This window comes from Gossypium arboreum, chromosome 1, assembly GCF_025698485.1.
Source record: "Gossypium arboreum isolate Shixiya-1 chromosome 1, ASM2569848v2, whole genome shotgun sequence".
In the NCBI taxonomy this organism is placed as follows: domain Eukaryota; kingdom Viridiplantae; phylum Streptophyta; class Magnoliopsida; order Malvales; family Malvaceae; genus Gossypium; species Gossypium arboreum.
Window position 1 is genome coordinate 104,518,575 of NC_069070.1, and position 18,708 is coordinate 104,537,282.

The 18,708-nt window shown below is 32.2% G+C and overlaps 1 protein-coding gene and 1 long non-coding RNA gene across 2 annotated transcripts; one reads left to right on the forward strand and one right to left on the reverse strand.

The window, feature by feature from the left end:
- Positions 1 to 6,467: 6,467 nt before the first annotated feature.
- On the reverse strand, positions 6,468 to 7,851 carry LOC128290205 (uncharacterized). The gene is made up of 3 exons (XR_008279849.1): positions 7,786 to 7,851; positions 7,648 to 7,690; positions 6,468 to 6,663 (listed from the first exon to the last, which is right to left on the reverse strand). It is a non-coding gene; the product is annotated as an uncharacterized LOC128290205 (long non-coding RNA).
- A 1,878-nt stretch (positions 7,852 to 9,729) lies between these two features.
- Positions 9,730 to 11,578, forward strand: LOC108461576 (40S ribosomal protein S19-3). The gene is made up of 4 exons (XM_017761451.2): positions 9,730 to 9,923; positions 10,081 to 10,171; positions 10,262 to 10,445; positions 11,206 to 11,578. The coding sequence occupies exons 1-4, from the start codon at positions 9,840 to 9,842 to the stop codon at positions 11,276 to 11,278; spliced, it is 432 nt and encodes a 143-aa protein (XP_017616940.1). The 5' UTR covers positions 9,730 to 9,839; the 3' UTR covers positions 11,279 to 11,578.
- The last annotated feature ends 7,130 nt before the right edge of the window (positions 11,579 to 18,708 follow it).

Genomic DNA, 18,708 nt, shown 5'->3' on the forward strand with positions numbered 1-18,708 from the left:
CGGAGACTCGATCCGAAGTGTTCAACGGGAAAATCGACTAAATGAAATTACGTATGACCTTGTAATGATAAGTGTAAGAATACACATGTGTAACGTATGAGTAATAAGCTCGATATATGACCGGAAGTTGGAAAACTTGTTAAGGATAAGCAAAGAATGCAACCAAAGTGTGAAAGATCAAAATTGATAATAAAACTGTTTGGACAATCACAGTGACGTGAATTTGAAAAATCACCAAAAATAGTAGGAATTTAATTAGAAGCTGAATCAGATATAAGATTAAATCTTAATGAGTCTATTTTCATGTAAAAGAAACAGAGCAAGTAAGGTAATCCTATATTTTGAGATATTTATATTTCTGTGAGACTTGTTCAGAATGACTACGTGATCCCCTGTTCTGACTTTGAAAAATCATTAAGATTTGTACAAAAAAAATTAAGAAATATAGTTTATATGCCTAGATTCCTTATTGAGTCTAGTCTTAAATGAAACCAATTTCATGGCTATTTGAATTTTTTACAGGGAGAAAGTCAATTCGTAGTGAGCAGAGGTTAGATCAGTCGAGCTATATAACAGGGGAAACTTTAAGTAATAAACTGTACTAATTGGCTTGACCAAAAATTCTAGAAAAATTTTAGTAAGAAATAATATGAGTCTAGTTTCATAAAAATTTTACGGATTTGAATTTTTAGTTTCGTAACTCGAGTTATGATTTATTCAGTTAACATGACGCAGTAGGGACAACTTGATCAAATTGGAGTAAATAGTGAAATTAAAAATAGATATAATTGAGTTATTTTGTAAACATATTAGATTCCTTATTTATTATTTATATACTTACTTACTAAGCTATAAGCTTACTTTCTTTTCTCTCTTTTGTCTTATAGTGTCATCCAGCTAGCACAGGAGTTAGAGATCGTTGAAGATCTGCCCGCACTATCAATACTTTTGGTATTTGAACTAAACATTTTGAATTATGGTATGTATAATAGGCTTAGTTATTTTGTTACGTGGTATAATTGCCTAGGTTTAAAATATTGGTTATAGTATTTGACCGATTATTTTGTACAAAGCCATTGAAGTTGGCTAATATTGTTAAAAGCATATGTTATAATGATTCATGATCTAATTGGATGCCATATTTTTGTTTCGATTTTATTTAATGGTATGTGTTATGTTCTGGTAATACCTCATACCCTGTTTCGGTGTTGAATACGGGTAAGGGCCGTTACAAAACACATCCGTGTGTCACACATGGCCTAGACACACTCCTATGTAGACGAAAATAGGCCATTTTTCTCACCCTTACACAAGCAACTTGTACAAAACACTTTCCAATACTAGTGTACTCTCAACCAAGCAACCAATTCAGGCCAAAATCAAGTTTAATTGTTATCATAGGCAATCACAAGATTCAATTTGAATAAATTTACTATTTTAACTTCATTCATTAACCATTATAAACTATTAGTACTTATATGTATAAAACATATACTTACGTATCATTCATAACTATGTTTCAAAACTTAGCTATTCAATTCCTATACATGCCATATAAACCTTTAGATACACAACAAGGTCTACCAGAGGTGTTCTGGATAGTGTGCCTCGCTGTGATGATCCAAAAATCTTCCAACTTCACTTCAATCTACAAAAGACATTAACACACACAAGTAAGCTTATAGAAACTTAGTAAGTTCATAGGTTTTAAAGTAAATATTACCAAACATGATATTTTCGAAAAACTAATAGAACATTTCACTAATACTCCCTGCCAATCACAATCTAAGATGATTAATTCACTTGATTGAGCTCAATATCAGAAATAATCAATTTCTATTACTTTAGTTCATTTATCACTTACCATTTCTTATCAAATTAGGAAACGTCTTACGGAATTCAGTACATTGTTCACTTGATGCCACATTTCATTTTGATCTTGCACACTTTCTATCATGGCCTTACCATGATTGCACACTTTATCGCTTTGCTAAAGCTTAGCTATGGTCTTACACTTGCACACTCTTATATAACTGTCATGATTTGATCATGGTCTTACATTTACTTTCACTATGCCATAACTCAGTTATAGTCTTTCACACTATGCCATAGCTCCACTATGGTCTTACATTTCACACTTTGCCATGATTTAACCATGGTTTTATCCCTCAATTCATCACTGATCAATTAATTGAACATGGTCTTATCCATCAATTCGTCACTAATCAATTAATTGAACGTACTCAATTCTGCGTTTCCCTTAATTTGAATTTCCACTTCGATTTTTCACATTATCACAATTTTCATAATCCAATAACAAATTTATATAAATAAAACATTATATCATTCCTACATTAACAACTAATCATGAGAGTTCAACCATATGAACTTACCTGGCTAATATCGTTGAAGTTATAGCAATTCAGAGACTAATCAACAATTTTCTCCTTTCCACATTAGTCTTTGGATTCTTGATATGGTGCAAAAATATGAAAAACCAGCTTCTTTCAGACCTCCTATGGTGTTTTAGCTGATAAATTATGAAGAAATCTCTATATTTTTCAATTAAATCCTTTTTATCTAATAAATTTTATTTATTTTCCAATTTTGCCCCTTGTTCACATTGTTTCTTTGCTGATTTTTCTAGCCCTTGCCGTCCAGCCTATATACCTTTAGGCTTATTTTCCCTTTAAGTCCTCCCTTATTTAACACTTAAGTTATTTTATCACTTTAACAAGTTTACACCTTTTACAATTCAGTCCTTTTTAATAAATTAACTATCAAAACGTTAAAATTTTCTAACAAACTTTAATAGTAACTCAATGACACTCCATAAATATTTCTAAAAATATTTATGGCTCGATCAATAAATTTGAGGTCTCGATACCTCGTTTTTGACCCATTTGACCTAACAAATTCTTTTAGTTCACATAATTCTCTAATTCAAAAAATATTTCTAAATTCACACTTGACTCATTAATATCAATTTACTAAATTTTCAAATCTACTCATCGAATTTAGTGATCTCGAATCATTATTCTCGACACCACTAAAATTTAGGCCGTTACAACTATTGATTATTTCTAATATTGAGCTCAATCAAGTGAATTAATCATCTTAGACTGTGATTGGCAGGGAGTATTAGTGAAATGTTCTATTATTGTTTTGAAAATATCATGTTTGGTAAGATTTACTTTAAAACCTATGAACTTACTAAGTTTCTATAAGCTTACTTATGTATGTTAATGTCTTTTGTAAATTGAAGTGAAGTTAGAAGATTTTTGGATCATCACAATGAGACACACTATCCAGATCATCTCCAGAAGACCTTGTTGTGTATCCAAAGGTTTATATGGCATGTATAGGAATTGAAGAGTTAAGTTTTGAAACATAGTTATGAATGATACGTAAGTATATGTTTTATACACATAAGTACTAGTAGTTCATAATAGTTAATGGATGAAGTTAAAATAGTAAATTTATTCAAATTGAATCTTGTGATTGCCAATGATAATAATTAAACTTGATTTTGGCTTGAATTGATTGCTTGGTTGAGAGTGTACTAGTATTGGAAAGTGTTTTGTGTAAGTTGATTGTGTAAGAGTGAGAAAAATAACCTTAAAATAGCCTATTTTCGTCTACACGAGTAGACACACTTGTGTGTCCAGGCCGTGTGTCACACACAGCCTGTTCCATGGGCATGTGTTTTGGCCGTGTGTCCCCTACACCTTAAAAATGAGAAACATAATGCTCAAAATTTAGCACACGGGCAGAGACACGGGCGTGTGTCTCAACCGTGTGGATGGTACGGCCTCGAACACAGGCATGTGCCCTGGCTGTGTGAAGTCTGCACATATTTTATTGAATTTATTTTCCACACGGCCTAGCACACGAGCTTGTGACTTGGCCGTGTAATTTCAATTTATTCATGGGTTGCAAGTTAGAGAGTTACACGGGGTCGGGGCACAGACGTGTGTGACTACATGGCCTGCCCACATGGGCGTGTTCCAAATCCACACGAGCGTGTGACCCCTGTATAATGGAGAATTTTCCTAAGTTTTCTAAAAGTTTCTAAAGTTCTCAGTTTATTCCCGAACCACTTCCAATGCATGTTTTGGGCCTCGTAGGCTTGTGTTAGGGACATTACAATTGAATGTGAATAATTTTAATTTGAATGGAAATTTATGACTCGGAATGTATGATTATTGGTGTTATATGTCTAGTAATCCCTCGAACCTTGTTCCGAGGTTGAATATGGGTGAGGGCTATTACACCCTGAACTCTTCCAATCCTATGGCATGTCATCTATATTCGACCCAGTCTGATATAGTTAATAGGGTTTCAATTCACAATTCAAATGCAATAATATCAAATATTCAAATTTCATATTATTCACATATTCATATAATTTCAATTCAATATCAAAATGTTTAATACTCACCTCAATCACTTACCATAAACATTTAATCAAAATACAACAATTAATAATTAAATTCGGATTATAGAAATACAAACCAGAAATTCTGAACTATTCTTCGTCGACTTTATCTTTCTCTTTTTTAGTCGAGGGTTCCGATACGACGTTAGCTACTGAATTAAAACAATTAAAATTCATTACTACAACACAATTCAATATCATATTTAATATTTCAATTTTTACTCAATATTTGCCTAAATTCTAATTTAGTCCCTAAACCGAGACTAACTTTATTTATTTTTAATTAATTTTATATTTTCATTCAATTTCCATTTTAAACTAGATTTAACTCTCTAATTTCACTTAAATCCTAAATTTCAAAATTTTTACAATTTAGTCCCTAGTACTCAAAATTTACAATTTATTTTACAATTCAATTCTTCTTTATTTCTAACTTAAAAATCTATCAATTTAATCCCTAATACTAAAATTATTCAATATAGACAACATTTAAAAACTCAATAATTTCTAAAATTTTGACATGGGTCGGGTAGTATTTAATACTAGGATTCTAAAAACATAAAAATTACAAGAAACGAGACTAAATTGACTAACCAATTGAGCTTTGAACACTTGAAACCCTAATTCTCCTTCTTTCTCTTTTTCTTTCTTCCTTCTTTGTTTGGTTCCTATTGTTTGTTTCTTTTCTATTTCATTTCTTTTATTTATTTAGTTATTATAATATAATATAATATACATATACATATACATATACATATACATATACATATACATATACATATACATATACATATACATATACATATACATATACATATACATATACATATACATATACATATACATATACATATACATATACATATACATATACATATACATATACATATACATATACATATACATATACATATACATATACATATACATATACATATACATATACATATACATATAATATACATATATATTTACTTAACTTTTAAGTTTTACTATTATAATATTATAATATATATTTTAATTTTAAATTTTAGATAAATAAATACTTATGCCGCCTCATTTTATACAATTGGCATAATTATTTATTTAGTTCTTTAACTTTCTTTAATCTATAATTTAACTTTCACTCTATAAACAATTTAGTCCTTTTACCTAATTACTCTATAAATATTTACGAGTCCATTTTACGAAAAAAGGAGACCTAAAAACTCACTTTCTGATACCCGTAACTATTAGGCCGTTACGCACAAAGCATCTCTCAACTGGATGTTTTACCATGTTCAGGACAGAACTCAAAATTCTCAACAGAAATGAACATATCCAGAGCAGAAAATGATGGGTGAATGTTAAGAAATAAGCTAACAGTTGCAGTTAGGTAGTTGGTAGTTAGTTTGTTAAGAAGTAAGTTGTTAGTTCAATTAGGTAATTTTGTTATTTAGCTATTGAATCGGCTAACTTGCTAGCTGCTCTTGTATAAATAGAAAACACTCAGCTCTTACCGATGTTAAAAATCATTCAATAAAACAAGATCTTTTTGTTTCTGTTAGTCTATCTCTTGTTGTTGTTGTTGTTGTTCTTGGCCAATCTCGACATGAAGAATCAATGGTAAAATTGAATGTTTAAAACCATGTTTCCTTGGTTTAAGTCCAATCATATGTGGACTTTTATTAATTTATATAAAAAATAAAAAGATAATAATACCCTAATAATAATATAATTTACCTTGTAAAAAAAAAGACTTTTTAGTCATTTTTTATTTGAGCTAGTTGACTGATTAATTTTTTGTAACACCCTAAACCTGGCCTAGACGTTATGGCCGAATCTAACAATGTCACATGGAATGGAATTTGAAAATTGAATTATCCAAGTTAAAAATCGTTTTCATTTATTGGACTTTATTTATCTTTCGACAGTTGCAAACTTATTTTCTCGTTAATTTGACTCGTACAAAACCGACTTTGTAGCGGAAGCTTTTAAAATCATGACATTTGAGGAAAACTAATCGCGTTTAGTAAAATCTTCATTTTTAATAAAATCAGGTTTATGTTGAGTTTGTAGCTTAAAAGTTCGAAATAAAAACAAACAGTCTAAAAGTCTAATTTACATAAAAATATCCCAGAAAATAATTAAGAAATAAATACCATAACTGAAATTAATCGGTTTAAAAATACATGTGGCCACCGTCGAGTCCTCCGCTGCACTAATCCATCAAGTCTGGGGATTACCTGTGCACATTAAATAGAGAGGGGTGAGTTTACATAAACTCAGTGTGTAATCCCATAGAAAACAACAACAATAAATCATAGTGCACAGTTAAAATAGTCCCGGGCCTAAACTCTTTTTCAGTATTAATAACAGTTTGGGCCTTAGCCCACCTCAGTACAGTATCAAATATGCAGTAGGGCTTAGCCCATCACAATATCAGTGGCAGTCATGCAGTATTTAGTAACAAAGTCCTACCCAACCAGCTTGTACACATCATCTCCATCCAACCCTACATTCCATATGGGGATTAAATCAACCCACCCATCCTTACACTCCAGGTAGTATCGTATGCGGCACAAAACAGTAATTTGCAGCTGAGTTGCCAGTATATTAGGGTTAAGAGCCTTTCAGCACACTTCCTCCAAATATAATCAACCCAACCCCATACAATGCAACATGCAATTCATGACATGTCATCTCATGATATCAGTACATATAACCAGTTCAATATACATGCATATTATCATCATGCTCAATATATATAAATCAAACAGTCAGTTCACACAATTAGGGGTCTAAGTGACGCTTACCAACCCTACAGTAGGTTCACAGTCGACTTGGGCGACCCGTGCAACCTTAGCAATCAATTCAGTAAAAATGGGCTCACATGCCTATGTGGCTTGCCCGTATGGGTTCACACGCCGGTATGGCCCACAAGGCCCAAATTGGCCTTGGTCGTGTGGATCACACGACCTGATCTAAAATCCCACACGCTTGTGTGGTTTACCTATGTGGGCCCACACGCTTGTGTGGCCCACACGGCCCAAATCAGTCTATCCCGTGTGTCGTACATGGCCTACCTGGCCATCACACAGCCATGTCATGTACGCACGGCCTGGCCTCATCGATAACAAGCCCGTGTTATGTCACACGTCCGTGCGGCGTCGATAGTGAGGTTTTCAGCTTTCGCCAAAACCTCGTTTTCTATGTAATCGAGTACACACCTATAACGTTTTCGATGCGTAAGCACTCCTAAGCCCTTAGCACCTAAAAATGACCAATAACACCAAATTAAAATTCTTAAATCAATATTCAACATCCAGTCGAAAGGCATACTTCTAATAATTTAATAGAACCCTTACCTTCGAGCGAAACGAGCAATCCTCGCGCTTAATTCGTCACTTGGGATCGTTTTATCGTTCCTTGATTACCTCCTAACACCAAAAAGGAAACCCTCTTAGAAAGAACACAGAACGTTTATAATAGCTAAAATCCAAAATTACCAATAACGAGCCCAAAAGCCGTATAACGATCCATAGAAACTTGGAAGTAAATAAGAGATCAAAACAAGAAAAATAATAGCAAGGGAATGGAAGGGGTGGCGACAAACGAGAATGAAAAGAAAACCGAAAAAGAAATGGGAAAAAAATGTGAAGAGGGAGAGTAACAGAGAAAAACGTCAAATAGGGAAAATTTGGAAAAAGAATCAAAACTGATTTGATACTCTCAACCACCCACTACCCCACAACTCAAACACTCCAGCATTTCAATTTCAACTAGACTCTACTACACCACACGTGTAGAGCAAAAATATTGCCTATATAAGGATTCAAACACAAGACCTATAGTCGACCAACACACATTTTAACCACCAAACCAATAGGCCCATTCTGTTATAAAATTACAAATAACTAAATATAAACCCGCTAAACAGAGATAGGGCTTAATTCCAAAAATAACAAAATTTGCCCATTACCAGGCTTGAACTTGGGACCTCTCACACACATCTAAAACACTTAACTACTGAAGGAAATACACAATTATATAACATCTTAGCAAAAACAAGAATAAGAATTTTGAGGCGTTACATTTGTTTAGTTAAAGAATTTATGGTAAGCCACAACATTAGTCACTTAATTATGGGTAAATTTTTGTTTTGGTCACTTAATTAAAAAAAAGTTACAATTCAGTTACTAAAGTTTTCAAAATTATTTTTTTGTCACTTGACTATTAAGTGACTAATGATGACAGCTTTTTAGTTGGTATAATAATAATTTTAGTCTTCACATTTTACTCTTTTTGTCAAGTTGACTTTGATTCTATATAAATTTATATAAAAAACAAAATTGTTCAATAAAAATTAAAAAAGTCAATATAAAAATTCTAAAAATATCAAAATCTCAAAAGTATTGTTGCTGAAGAATTAATACGTCGGAGAATAAGAAAATGATGAATTGGGTGATGTAGAATAAGCCTTAAATTCTAGAATTGATATCTCGGATACTTGTGAAATCGACTCTGATGCTATTTTTAGCGAAAAATATAAAATATATTACAAAAATTTCTTTTTCGAACTCAATTCAAAATTTCAATTCATTTAAATCATTTTCAAAATCGAAATAGTAAAAGCAAACTATATTTCAATTTTTTCCTTTTCTTATAATGAAAAGTTTTGTAAAAAATAGAAGAGGTAAAAACAAAGACCATTAATTTTACTTAATGTTTCTATTTTTCATGTTTTTAAAGAATGGGTATTGAATATTTTTATAATATAGTTTTATGTTTTTAAAGAATAAATATTGAATATTTCTATACAGATAATACAAAGAGAGAAATTTGAAGGGTTCAAAAATAATTTTCCTAACTTTATTATTTAATGATTTATTTTATATATTTTATAAATTTTAAATTTTTAAAAGAATTTCAAATATTATATTATTTTTTATAGAATCAATATCAAATTAGCAAAAAATATAAAAATTAAGGACTAATTTTTTTATTCCAATTAAAAAGTGCCTTCGTTAGCCATTTAATAATAAAGTGACTAAAATATAATCTCAAAATATTAATAACTAAATTATATATATATATATATATATATTTAGGTATAATTGAGGTAATATAGTTGATATAAATGAAAGAATTTAGAAGTAATATATTGGTTTGGGTGGGATTTGGGTGTATACATGGATTGGACACTACTAATTTGGATGTGTATGGTATGTATGGGTTTGGTTTGGATCTGAGTCAGACCCATGAGGGGGCTATTTTGGTAATTGACGAAAGAGAGGCACTATAAATATAGCATAAACCCTAGTTCCTTTGAAATCTTATATATATATTATCTCCGTCTGGTGCCGCTGCAAGCCTATTTCGCAAACAGCAAACGGAGCAGACAGTCAGATAAGCAGAGAAAATGGAGGCAGCCAGAACTGTTAAGGACGTTTCCCCTCATGACTTCGTCAAGGCTTACGCCGCCCATCTCAAGCGTTCCGGCAAGGTGCTCTGCTTTTCTCGCTTTCTTCATTTTATTTCTTAGGGATATAATATTTTCATGTATAAGGGCTCTACCTGCAAATTTGGATATCTTTGATTGTTTTCTTACTTAAAAAGGATTAATTTTCCTTAATCTGACTTATTTTTTTAAAAAAAAATAGATCGAGCTTCCTTCATGGACTGATATTGTGAAGACTGGTAAACTCAAGGAACTTCCTCCCTACGATCCAGATTGGTACTATATCAGAGCTGGTATGTGTTTTATAGCTTTGTCAGGCCAACACTGATACGGCATTGTATGCATATTTATGCTCTAATCATCGTTATCTCTTGTTTTTGTAGCTTCCATGGCAAGGAAGATATACTTGAGGGGAGGTCTAGGTGTTGGTGCCTTTAGGAGGATTTATGGAGGGGCTAAGAGAAATGGAAGTCGCCCACGCCATTTCTGCAAGAGTAGTGGATCTGTTGCCCGTCACATTCTTCAGCAATTGCAGAATGTGAACATCATTGATATTGATCCTAAAGGGTGAGTTTTCTTTACTACCATTGTTGTTTTTTTTTATTTTCAATAATATGATTGCTACTGGAATTATTCGTTTTTTGGTATTATTATAGTTCACCCCTAACAACGAATGTAAACGAGGAAACTATTCATGATTGTATCATTCCTTATTCAGAAAGTTAGATAGACAATTCTTCTCTAACCCATTGTTTCAAAAAATTACTTATAGTATGTGTTTTTTTTGAAGCATGTAGGTGTATACTTGAAATCCCCGTAATAATCTAAGCCAGTGTTACTCTTAAATACTTTATTTGTCTACATTTGCTCAATATTTGTGACATGCGGACTGGGTAGAGAGATGTATTGTTTGAATATATTTAACTTAAAAATGTTGCAAATATCCATGATGGATTCACTCGAGTACGAGTAGCGTAGTTATGTGGTTTATGACAATGGATTGTGAAATGTAGAATGTTGAAGCATATATCTTCTTTTCTAAAACAAGAAACAAATGCACTGATTTAAATTCATCTGAAGGTAACGTTTAACATGTACATAAGCACTCATCTGTTTAAGAAACTTTATATTAATTTCTTAGGATAAAAACAAGAAATTGTCATAATGATTTGGAAGTTAGATTTCAAAATGTTATAATGATATAAAGGGGTTTCATTATAAAGTTTCAGAAACTATGTAAACAGAACAGTTGTTTGGCATTTATCATATTGTGATAGCAAGTTCTGTTATCTATTAAGATAAACTAATCTTTATGTGGTGTTATCAGTGGAAGGAGAATCACATCAAACGGTCAGCGTGATCTGGACCAAGTAGCTGGAAGGATTGCGGTTGCCATCTGAGAAATTTTAAGAGAGCTGTTGTCGAAGGCTGTGTTAATCAATTTTCGTGTTGGTATATCCGCTACGTGGGAATTTTTTTTTTTTAAATTTTAATTTTAGAATCCAATGTGGTTGGTGTTTAACTATGACCATGAATTTTGAATTCTAATGGAAGATTGTATGGTGAAGTTGCCCTTCTGCATGTTTACAGTTTTCATTCTCACTGGATTGTCCAGCACTGAACACTTAGTTCTGATTCAGTTTTGTGTTTTAAAGTAATCTAGGTCGTTTAATTAGTAAGAATTTAGCTTTTTCGACAAATATTGGTTGTTTTATTGGTAATAGTAAATGTCGGAATTAGTGTGGAGTGATGAGTTGAAATGTTCTTTAAATTCTAAGTTCATGCTTTTGTTCCTTCTATTTTCTACAAGGAATGGTAAGTGCCAAATGGTCAAATGCACTTCAAGACATATTGGAGAGCAAAATGAGTAGTGTTTTCCTTGAAGAAATGCCTTAGAAACCATCTCTATGAAAGTTTACCAGCCGAAAATCCAGAGTTTAATCTTTTATTACTGCCAAAATTATTTTTGGGAAAAGGTAACAAGATTCGGCTTCGAGAAAAATAAAAATGGTCAAATTTTGTGAGTTGTGGATAGAAATATTTGTTATTTTTAATCTTTGTGTTTTTAGAATTTGAAAATTTTAGTCTTGGTCAAATAATAAGTATTAAATATATTAAATTTTGTTATTTTAAAATTTGATGGGTCAAACATAATTATGTTATGTTAATTTGTTGTTTTTTGTATTATTTATAAATAAAAATCAATTAATAAATTTTGAGGATATTTTTTCATCCTTACAACCCTCATCTTAGTTGGTCCCTTTATTATATTAATTATATCAAATTAATTTTTATACTATTAAAATGAATTAAAAGTTTAGTCAAGTTAATTTTAATAGAGTTAATATTTATTGTTTAGATAAATCATTCATTGTGTAGTAAATTTTGTATTTTGAAAGAATGAAATTTTTATCTACATTTAAATTGCAAAAAGAAAAAAATAATTTTTCTGTCATATTTTAAACAACAAATATTAACTTTGAAGGGTTTGGTAGATTGATCACTAATAATGTCATTGTTGCTTTTGAATTATTGCATTCCTTCAAAAAGAAACATTGGGGCCTTCGAGGTAATTTTATTGTGATGTTATATGATTAAGGCTTATGATAGAGTGGAGCGGCATTTAGTGCAGGTAGTTATGATCAGGTTGGGTTTCAAAGAGCATTGGGTTGAGTTGATTATGTGATGTGTTCGGATTGTCAGATATTCGGTTGTTGTGAATGGTGAGGCTAGAGGATCCATTATCCCCTATTGTGGCCTTCGTCAGGGAGACCTTTTAAGTCCCTTATTTTTTTTTATTTTGTGGTGAGTGCTTTTCGACTTTGTTAAGGATGGCATGGTTTCTACCGAGGGGGCAAAAAACGTAGTGGCCATCTTATGGGAATATAAGCGGTGTTTCAGGCAGCAAGTCAATTTTGGCAAATCCTTTATTTATTTTAGTTCAAACGTTGACCATGGTATATGTGCTATTGTTGAGGGAGTGTTGGGTGTTAGTATTATGGATCCTGGGAATTATTTGGGGTTGCCTGTGGTTGTTGGGAATAACAAAAGTATGCGTTTCAGGCTATTAAAGATATCTTTTTTTTGGCAAAATTAGAAGTTGGTATAATTGGTGCCTCTCGTAAGGTGGTAAGGTTGTATTCATTAAATCAATCCTACAAGCTATTTCGCTATATTCGATGTCCTGTTTTTTACTTCCCAGTTCTTTTTGCAAAGATTTGGAGGCCTTAATGTGTCGATATTGGTAGGGAAAGTTAGCCTCGAGGAAGGGGATTCATTTAGCCTCGAGGAAGGGGATTCATTAGTGTTCTTGGGAGGGCATGTGTGCTTTGAAAGAGGTCAACGGGCTCGAGTTTTAGGATCTCTCGAAGGTTAATATTGCGTTATTGGCTAAGCAAGGCTGGCGCTTACTGACTAATCTGGATTCTTTAATGTCGCGTGTGCTTAAAGCTAAATACTTTCCTAGCTGTAGTTTTATGGAAGCAAGGTTAGGGAAATAACCTTTATTTGTTTGGCGTAGTATCTAGGCTGCTAAAGGTCCCCTCCAAATGGGAAGTGGTTGGCAAGTGGAGAATGGGCGCTCCATCTCGGAATGGGATGATGCTTGGCTTCCTGGTCCATAACCCTGTAAGATCAATATTGATTGTGTTAGTAGAATTGACAAAGTTGTAAATTTGATTGATATGGCTAGGAGCAAGTGGCAGAGTGAGTAAATACGAACTTCATTTTCTGAACCACTTGGCTGGTCCATACTGCGTTTCCCGTTGGCTGGGCATGATTTATTAGATCGTTGGCGCCGGTTCTTGGAGGATAATGGTGAATACTTGGTCCAGAGTGGCTACAAGCTGTTGTTGCGAGGCTTTTCGGGGACAAATGATGACTGTTACATTAATATTACACAACATACACGCCTACTTTATAAACATCTATGGGGGTCTTAGGTGCCCGAGATAACGAGAATTACACGTTAGCGTTACATTAATAATTTTCTACCTACAAAGGTCAACTTGTATCAGCGCAAACTTGGGTCGAATCGTATGTTTCCTCGTTGTGGTTGTGGCCCCGAGACCATCCTCCATGTCTGTCGGGATTGCCCTAGAATCCTGCACATTTGGCACAATTTGGGCATTAGTTGGGATCTTGTTCCAGCGGCTGATGATACACCCATTAATTGGGTTGGGCAATTATTTGTTTAGGGCACTCGCCATGTATAGCTCTTTATTCTCACCATATGGACTGTCTGGATCTCTCGAAATAAAATCATTCATGAGGGAATTTATCAATCGGTTCAGACGCTACTTATAATTATTTTGGAGTATCTATGCGAATTAAACTTTCTTCCGTCGAATAGGGGTGGGGTTTTGGCTATGGAGCCCATGCTTTGGAAGCCTCTTGTTGGTCCTTAAGTTTGTGTTAATTTTGCTACGGGGTTCTTTGCGAATCTGTAAGTTGCCAGCACTGGGGTTATTGTTCGGGATTCTGCTGGGTTGATTTTGGGCTCAGCTTGTTTCTTGCAGGACAACGTCTCCTGTTTGCTAACATCGAAGGCCTTTGCTTACTTTTGGGCTATTTGTTTTGCTCAAGATTTAGGGTTTCAAAAAGTTATACTGGAGGGTGATTTAATGGTGCTCATCTTCAAGCTCAATGTTGTTGTTATTGACAGATCAATGATAAGTTCCATTATTTGGGATGTGAAACGATTAATGTTAGGTTTCGAGCATTTCAAGTTTCATCACATAAAACGGGAAGGTAATACAATAGCGCACTTGTTAGCCAATGAAGGTTTCCTTCGGCGGTAAGATGTTTGTTGGGTGGAGGAGGGACCAACATCGATTTAGGCAGCGGTGGATAGTGATTGGATGGGGAGGGTCTGATTTTGCAGATATGATTATGGACCTTGCGATTTTTGCAAGTTCTGTAATGACCCAAAATTCACGGGCATCGAAAAAGTGCATTTTCGGGCCTTCGTCTTAGCAAACCGAATTAGTAAATATTTTTTAGAAATAATTATGAGCCTAGTTGTGTGCCTAATTAGGTTTTTATTAAGTGAATTTAGCTTGATTAAGAGTAATTAAGAAAAAAATAAGGGACTAAAGTGAATAAAGGGTAAAAGTTAAATCGTAGATTAAAAGAAAATAAAAAGGGCTAAAAGGACAATTAGGCCAATCCTCATAAATGAGGCGGCAAACCATGCTAAAAATCTTAGATACTTTAGATTTTAATTATATAATTATATATGATTTATAAAATATATTATTAAATTAAGTTATTATAAATATTATTTTATGAAAATAAACCAAATTATGCCAAATGTATGGTGATGATAAAATACATGTGTAATGTTTGTATTTATACACTTGAAAAATATTTATATATTTTCTTAAATAATAAGTAAAATATATTTGTATATTAGTTATATTATAAGATTTTTATATTATAAATAAATTAAAATAAGGACAAGTGTATGGTGATTAAATTATACATGTGTAATGCATATATCTATACACTTGTAAAATAATAAATAATTATTTATAATTTAAGTATAAAGATATTTATTAATTAAATAATAATTATATTATTATAAAACTAATAAAGTAAATAAAACATAAAAGCAATAAAAGAAACAAAGCATAAAAAGAAAGAGAGAGTCAAATGAAACAGAGAAAGGAAGGGAGAAAAAGAAAAGAAAAAGGAAAAACTAGGGTTTTAAAGCTTGGAGCTTATTTTGGTAAGTCAATTAAGTCATTTTCTTTTAATTTTGATTTTTTTGAAGCCTTAGAACAAAAACAAAGTTTTGTTGAAATTGAGTTGAAAGTTCGAATGTTCTTAGATTTTTGAACATGATTCATGTTGGACAAATTGTTGAATTAGGGGTTTGATTGATAGAATTTCTAGTTAGAATTGATAAAAGGATTAAATTGTAAAGTAAGTTATAAGTTTTGTGTTAGAGGAACTAAACTGAAAGAAATTTGAAATTAGGGTATATTCATGAATATTAGATAGTTAAGTTGGATTTGGTAGGAAATTGAGTAGAAATAAAGTATGGATTGAGATGGAAAAGTAAGTGAATTTAGTTAGGACCAAATTGAAATTAAAGTTGAAGTTGAATAGAAAATTAAATTATTTAATATAAATTAGTACTGTTTTAATAGTGTAAATTACTTTAATTTTCGTAGCTAGCAAAGAACCAGAGGCATTGACTTTAAAAGGAAAAGAAAAAGTTATCGAGGAGTAGACACGAGAAAATCATAGTTTGTATTACTATAATTTAAACTACTATTTATTAAATGTTATATTTAAATTTATGTATATGGTAAGTAAAATTTTAAGGTAAGTATCAATATTGAAATGAATGAAATTGAGATGAAGTATGATTATGTATAGATATTTGATAGTATATTGATTGGAAAGTGGAAAATTGTATTGAATTGAATTGTGATTAAATTGACAATGATTTAAATGGAAAATATGAGAAAGTGATTGAATTGAAATATGAAAATTTAATACCTTATTAATTAGTCGGGCTGAGTTAGATATAGTTGGCATGCCATAGGATAGAAAGAATTTGGAAATTTTTCGGCTTAGCCAAGGAAACATTGAAGTCACTATATTTCTTCCGACTATCTGAAGAGGCACTGATTGCTGTTCTGGTGTGTTTGGGTGGATTATTCTGGTGTATTTGGGTGGATTATTTCGGTGTGTTTGGTTGGAATCTGTGTATCCGCCAAGGTCTGAGTCTTGTTAATAGGGGTAAGCAAATGAAATGATAAAACGAATGAAATTGATTGATTGATTTATTGAAGAAATGAGAAAGTTGAAATTATGAATTGAATGGAGACTGAAAATGAAAGACATCAACCAAAGGTTCATGAGATGATCAAATTTAGTTTGATGATATGTGATATCAATTTGATTAATTGTTATTGTTGAAAATTTGAAAGTTAAAGTATGAATTAATATATATTAATAAATTTTTATATGTTTGATATTTATATGTTTATACATTATTATTTGCTATTATAGTTTGAATTATGGTAATACCATTGAGTATAGGCATACTCAACGTACGGTTGTTTCCATGCATAGGTTAGTAGAAGTCAAAGGTCTCGGTCCATCATCCAGATCAATCCCAGCTTCAGAGACAATTTGGTAATGTAATCCCTCTTTTGGTAAAAGTGGCATGTACTTAGGTATTGTATAAATTATGTACTTAAGTGTAACGCCCCAATTTTCGGGAATTCTGTGAATGTTGGCAAAATTTCATGCTTTAATTTTGTCATTTGTGAGTGAAATTATGAAATAGGACCTATGTGAAAATGTTTGAAAATGCTATAGGCTAAATTGAAGTGACCAAATAAATAGGAGTGCAAAATAGGAGGATTTGCATGACAAACCTCCCATTTTACATGAAGTGGCCAGCCATCATGTTGTTGTAGACAAAATGTGCACTTGATATCCATAATTTATGGTACAAATTGATACAAATTGATAATAGGTTAGGTAAATGTTCCATGATAATAGGTTAGGTAAATGTTCCATGATAATGGGTTAGGTAAATGTTTCATGATAATGGGTTAGGTAAATGTTTCATGATAAGAATTTCATGTCTTTTGTATTAAAGAATTAAATGGATGAAATATGAAGTTTTATTAAAAGAAAAAGGGGTGAAAAGAATAAAGTTTTGTCCATCTTTGTTCATCATAGCTGAAAGTTAGAGAAAAGAAAGGAGAGGAGAAAGCTCTTGAGTATTCGGTCATTAGGAGGAGGAAAATTGAAGGTAAGTTCTTGGTACCTTGTTTCTATTTTGAGGTTCATGAGTTCTTCTTGATTCTACCTTAACTCTTGAAGTATATTTTGATTTTTAGTTGTGTTGTGAGCATTTAGTCATGAATTAAAATGAAGGAAATGGTTGTTGTTTCATGTTCTTTTGATGAAAAATGGAAGATAAGTGAAGTTGAGCCAAACAAATGAGCATGCATGTGCCTTAGATGTTAAAGGGAAAAATCAGCTAACATGTTGTGCTTTAAAATGATGAAATGGAGATTATACTTAAGTAAAATCATAGATATGTGATGATTGATTGGTGATATACATGTTTAAATAACATGTATGCAAGGTATGTGTGAAAGAGTGATCTGGTAATAAATCTGCTTGGGACAGCAGCAGTAACTTGACTTTGGAAAATCACCATAAATTTTGGGAGAAGAATTAGAAGCTGAATAAATTATGTAATTAAAGCTTATTGAGTCTAGTTTCTAATGAAATAAACAAGAACATATTTTGAATTCTGTACAATGAGAAATTTGATTCGTAATGAAGAGTGGTCAGATTAGTCAAACAGTGAAACATGGGAAACTTTGAGAAAAATCTGGTATTGATTGGCTAAACCAAAAAATTCTGAAAATTTTATGGATAGAAGATATATGAGTCTATTTTCAGGGAAAATTAACGGAACTTGATTTGGAGTTTCGTAGCTCCAGTTATAAATGATTTAGTGACTGTTGCTTAGGAAGACAGCTTGCAGTGAAATTATGATTATGTGGTAAACATTGACAAAAATTTGTTAATGAGTTGCTTATTGATTTCTTATAAGCTTATTATGACCTGTAGGTGTGGTTGGCCGAACATTGTAAGGGGTTAATACGTAGTTTGTATTTGAATAGTTAGATTAACGTGTTAGTAATCCAATTGTAGGCGGTTTGTGTGTGGATCTCGTCAGCATATCATCGCAAACAGGTGTGTAACTAACACCCTCTTTCTTAGTCTGGATCGGCAAAAGTCGAAAAGCCGAAATGCTGAAAATCGGTATTTTGTAGATTTGCGAGTGTGC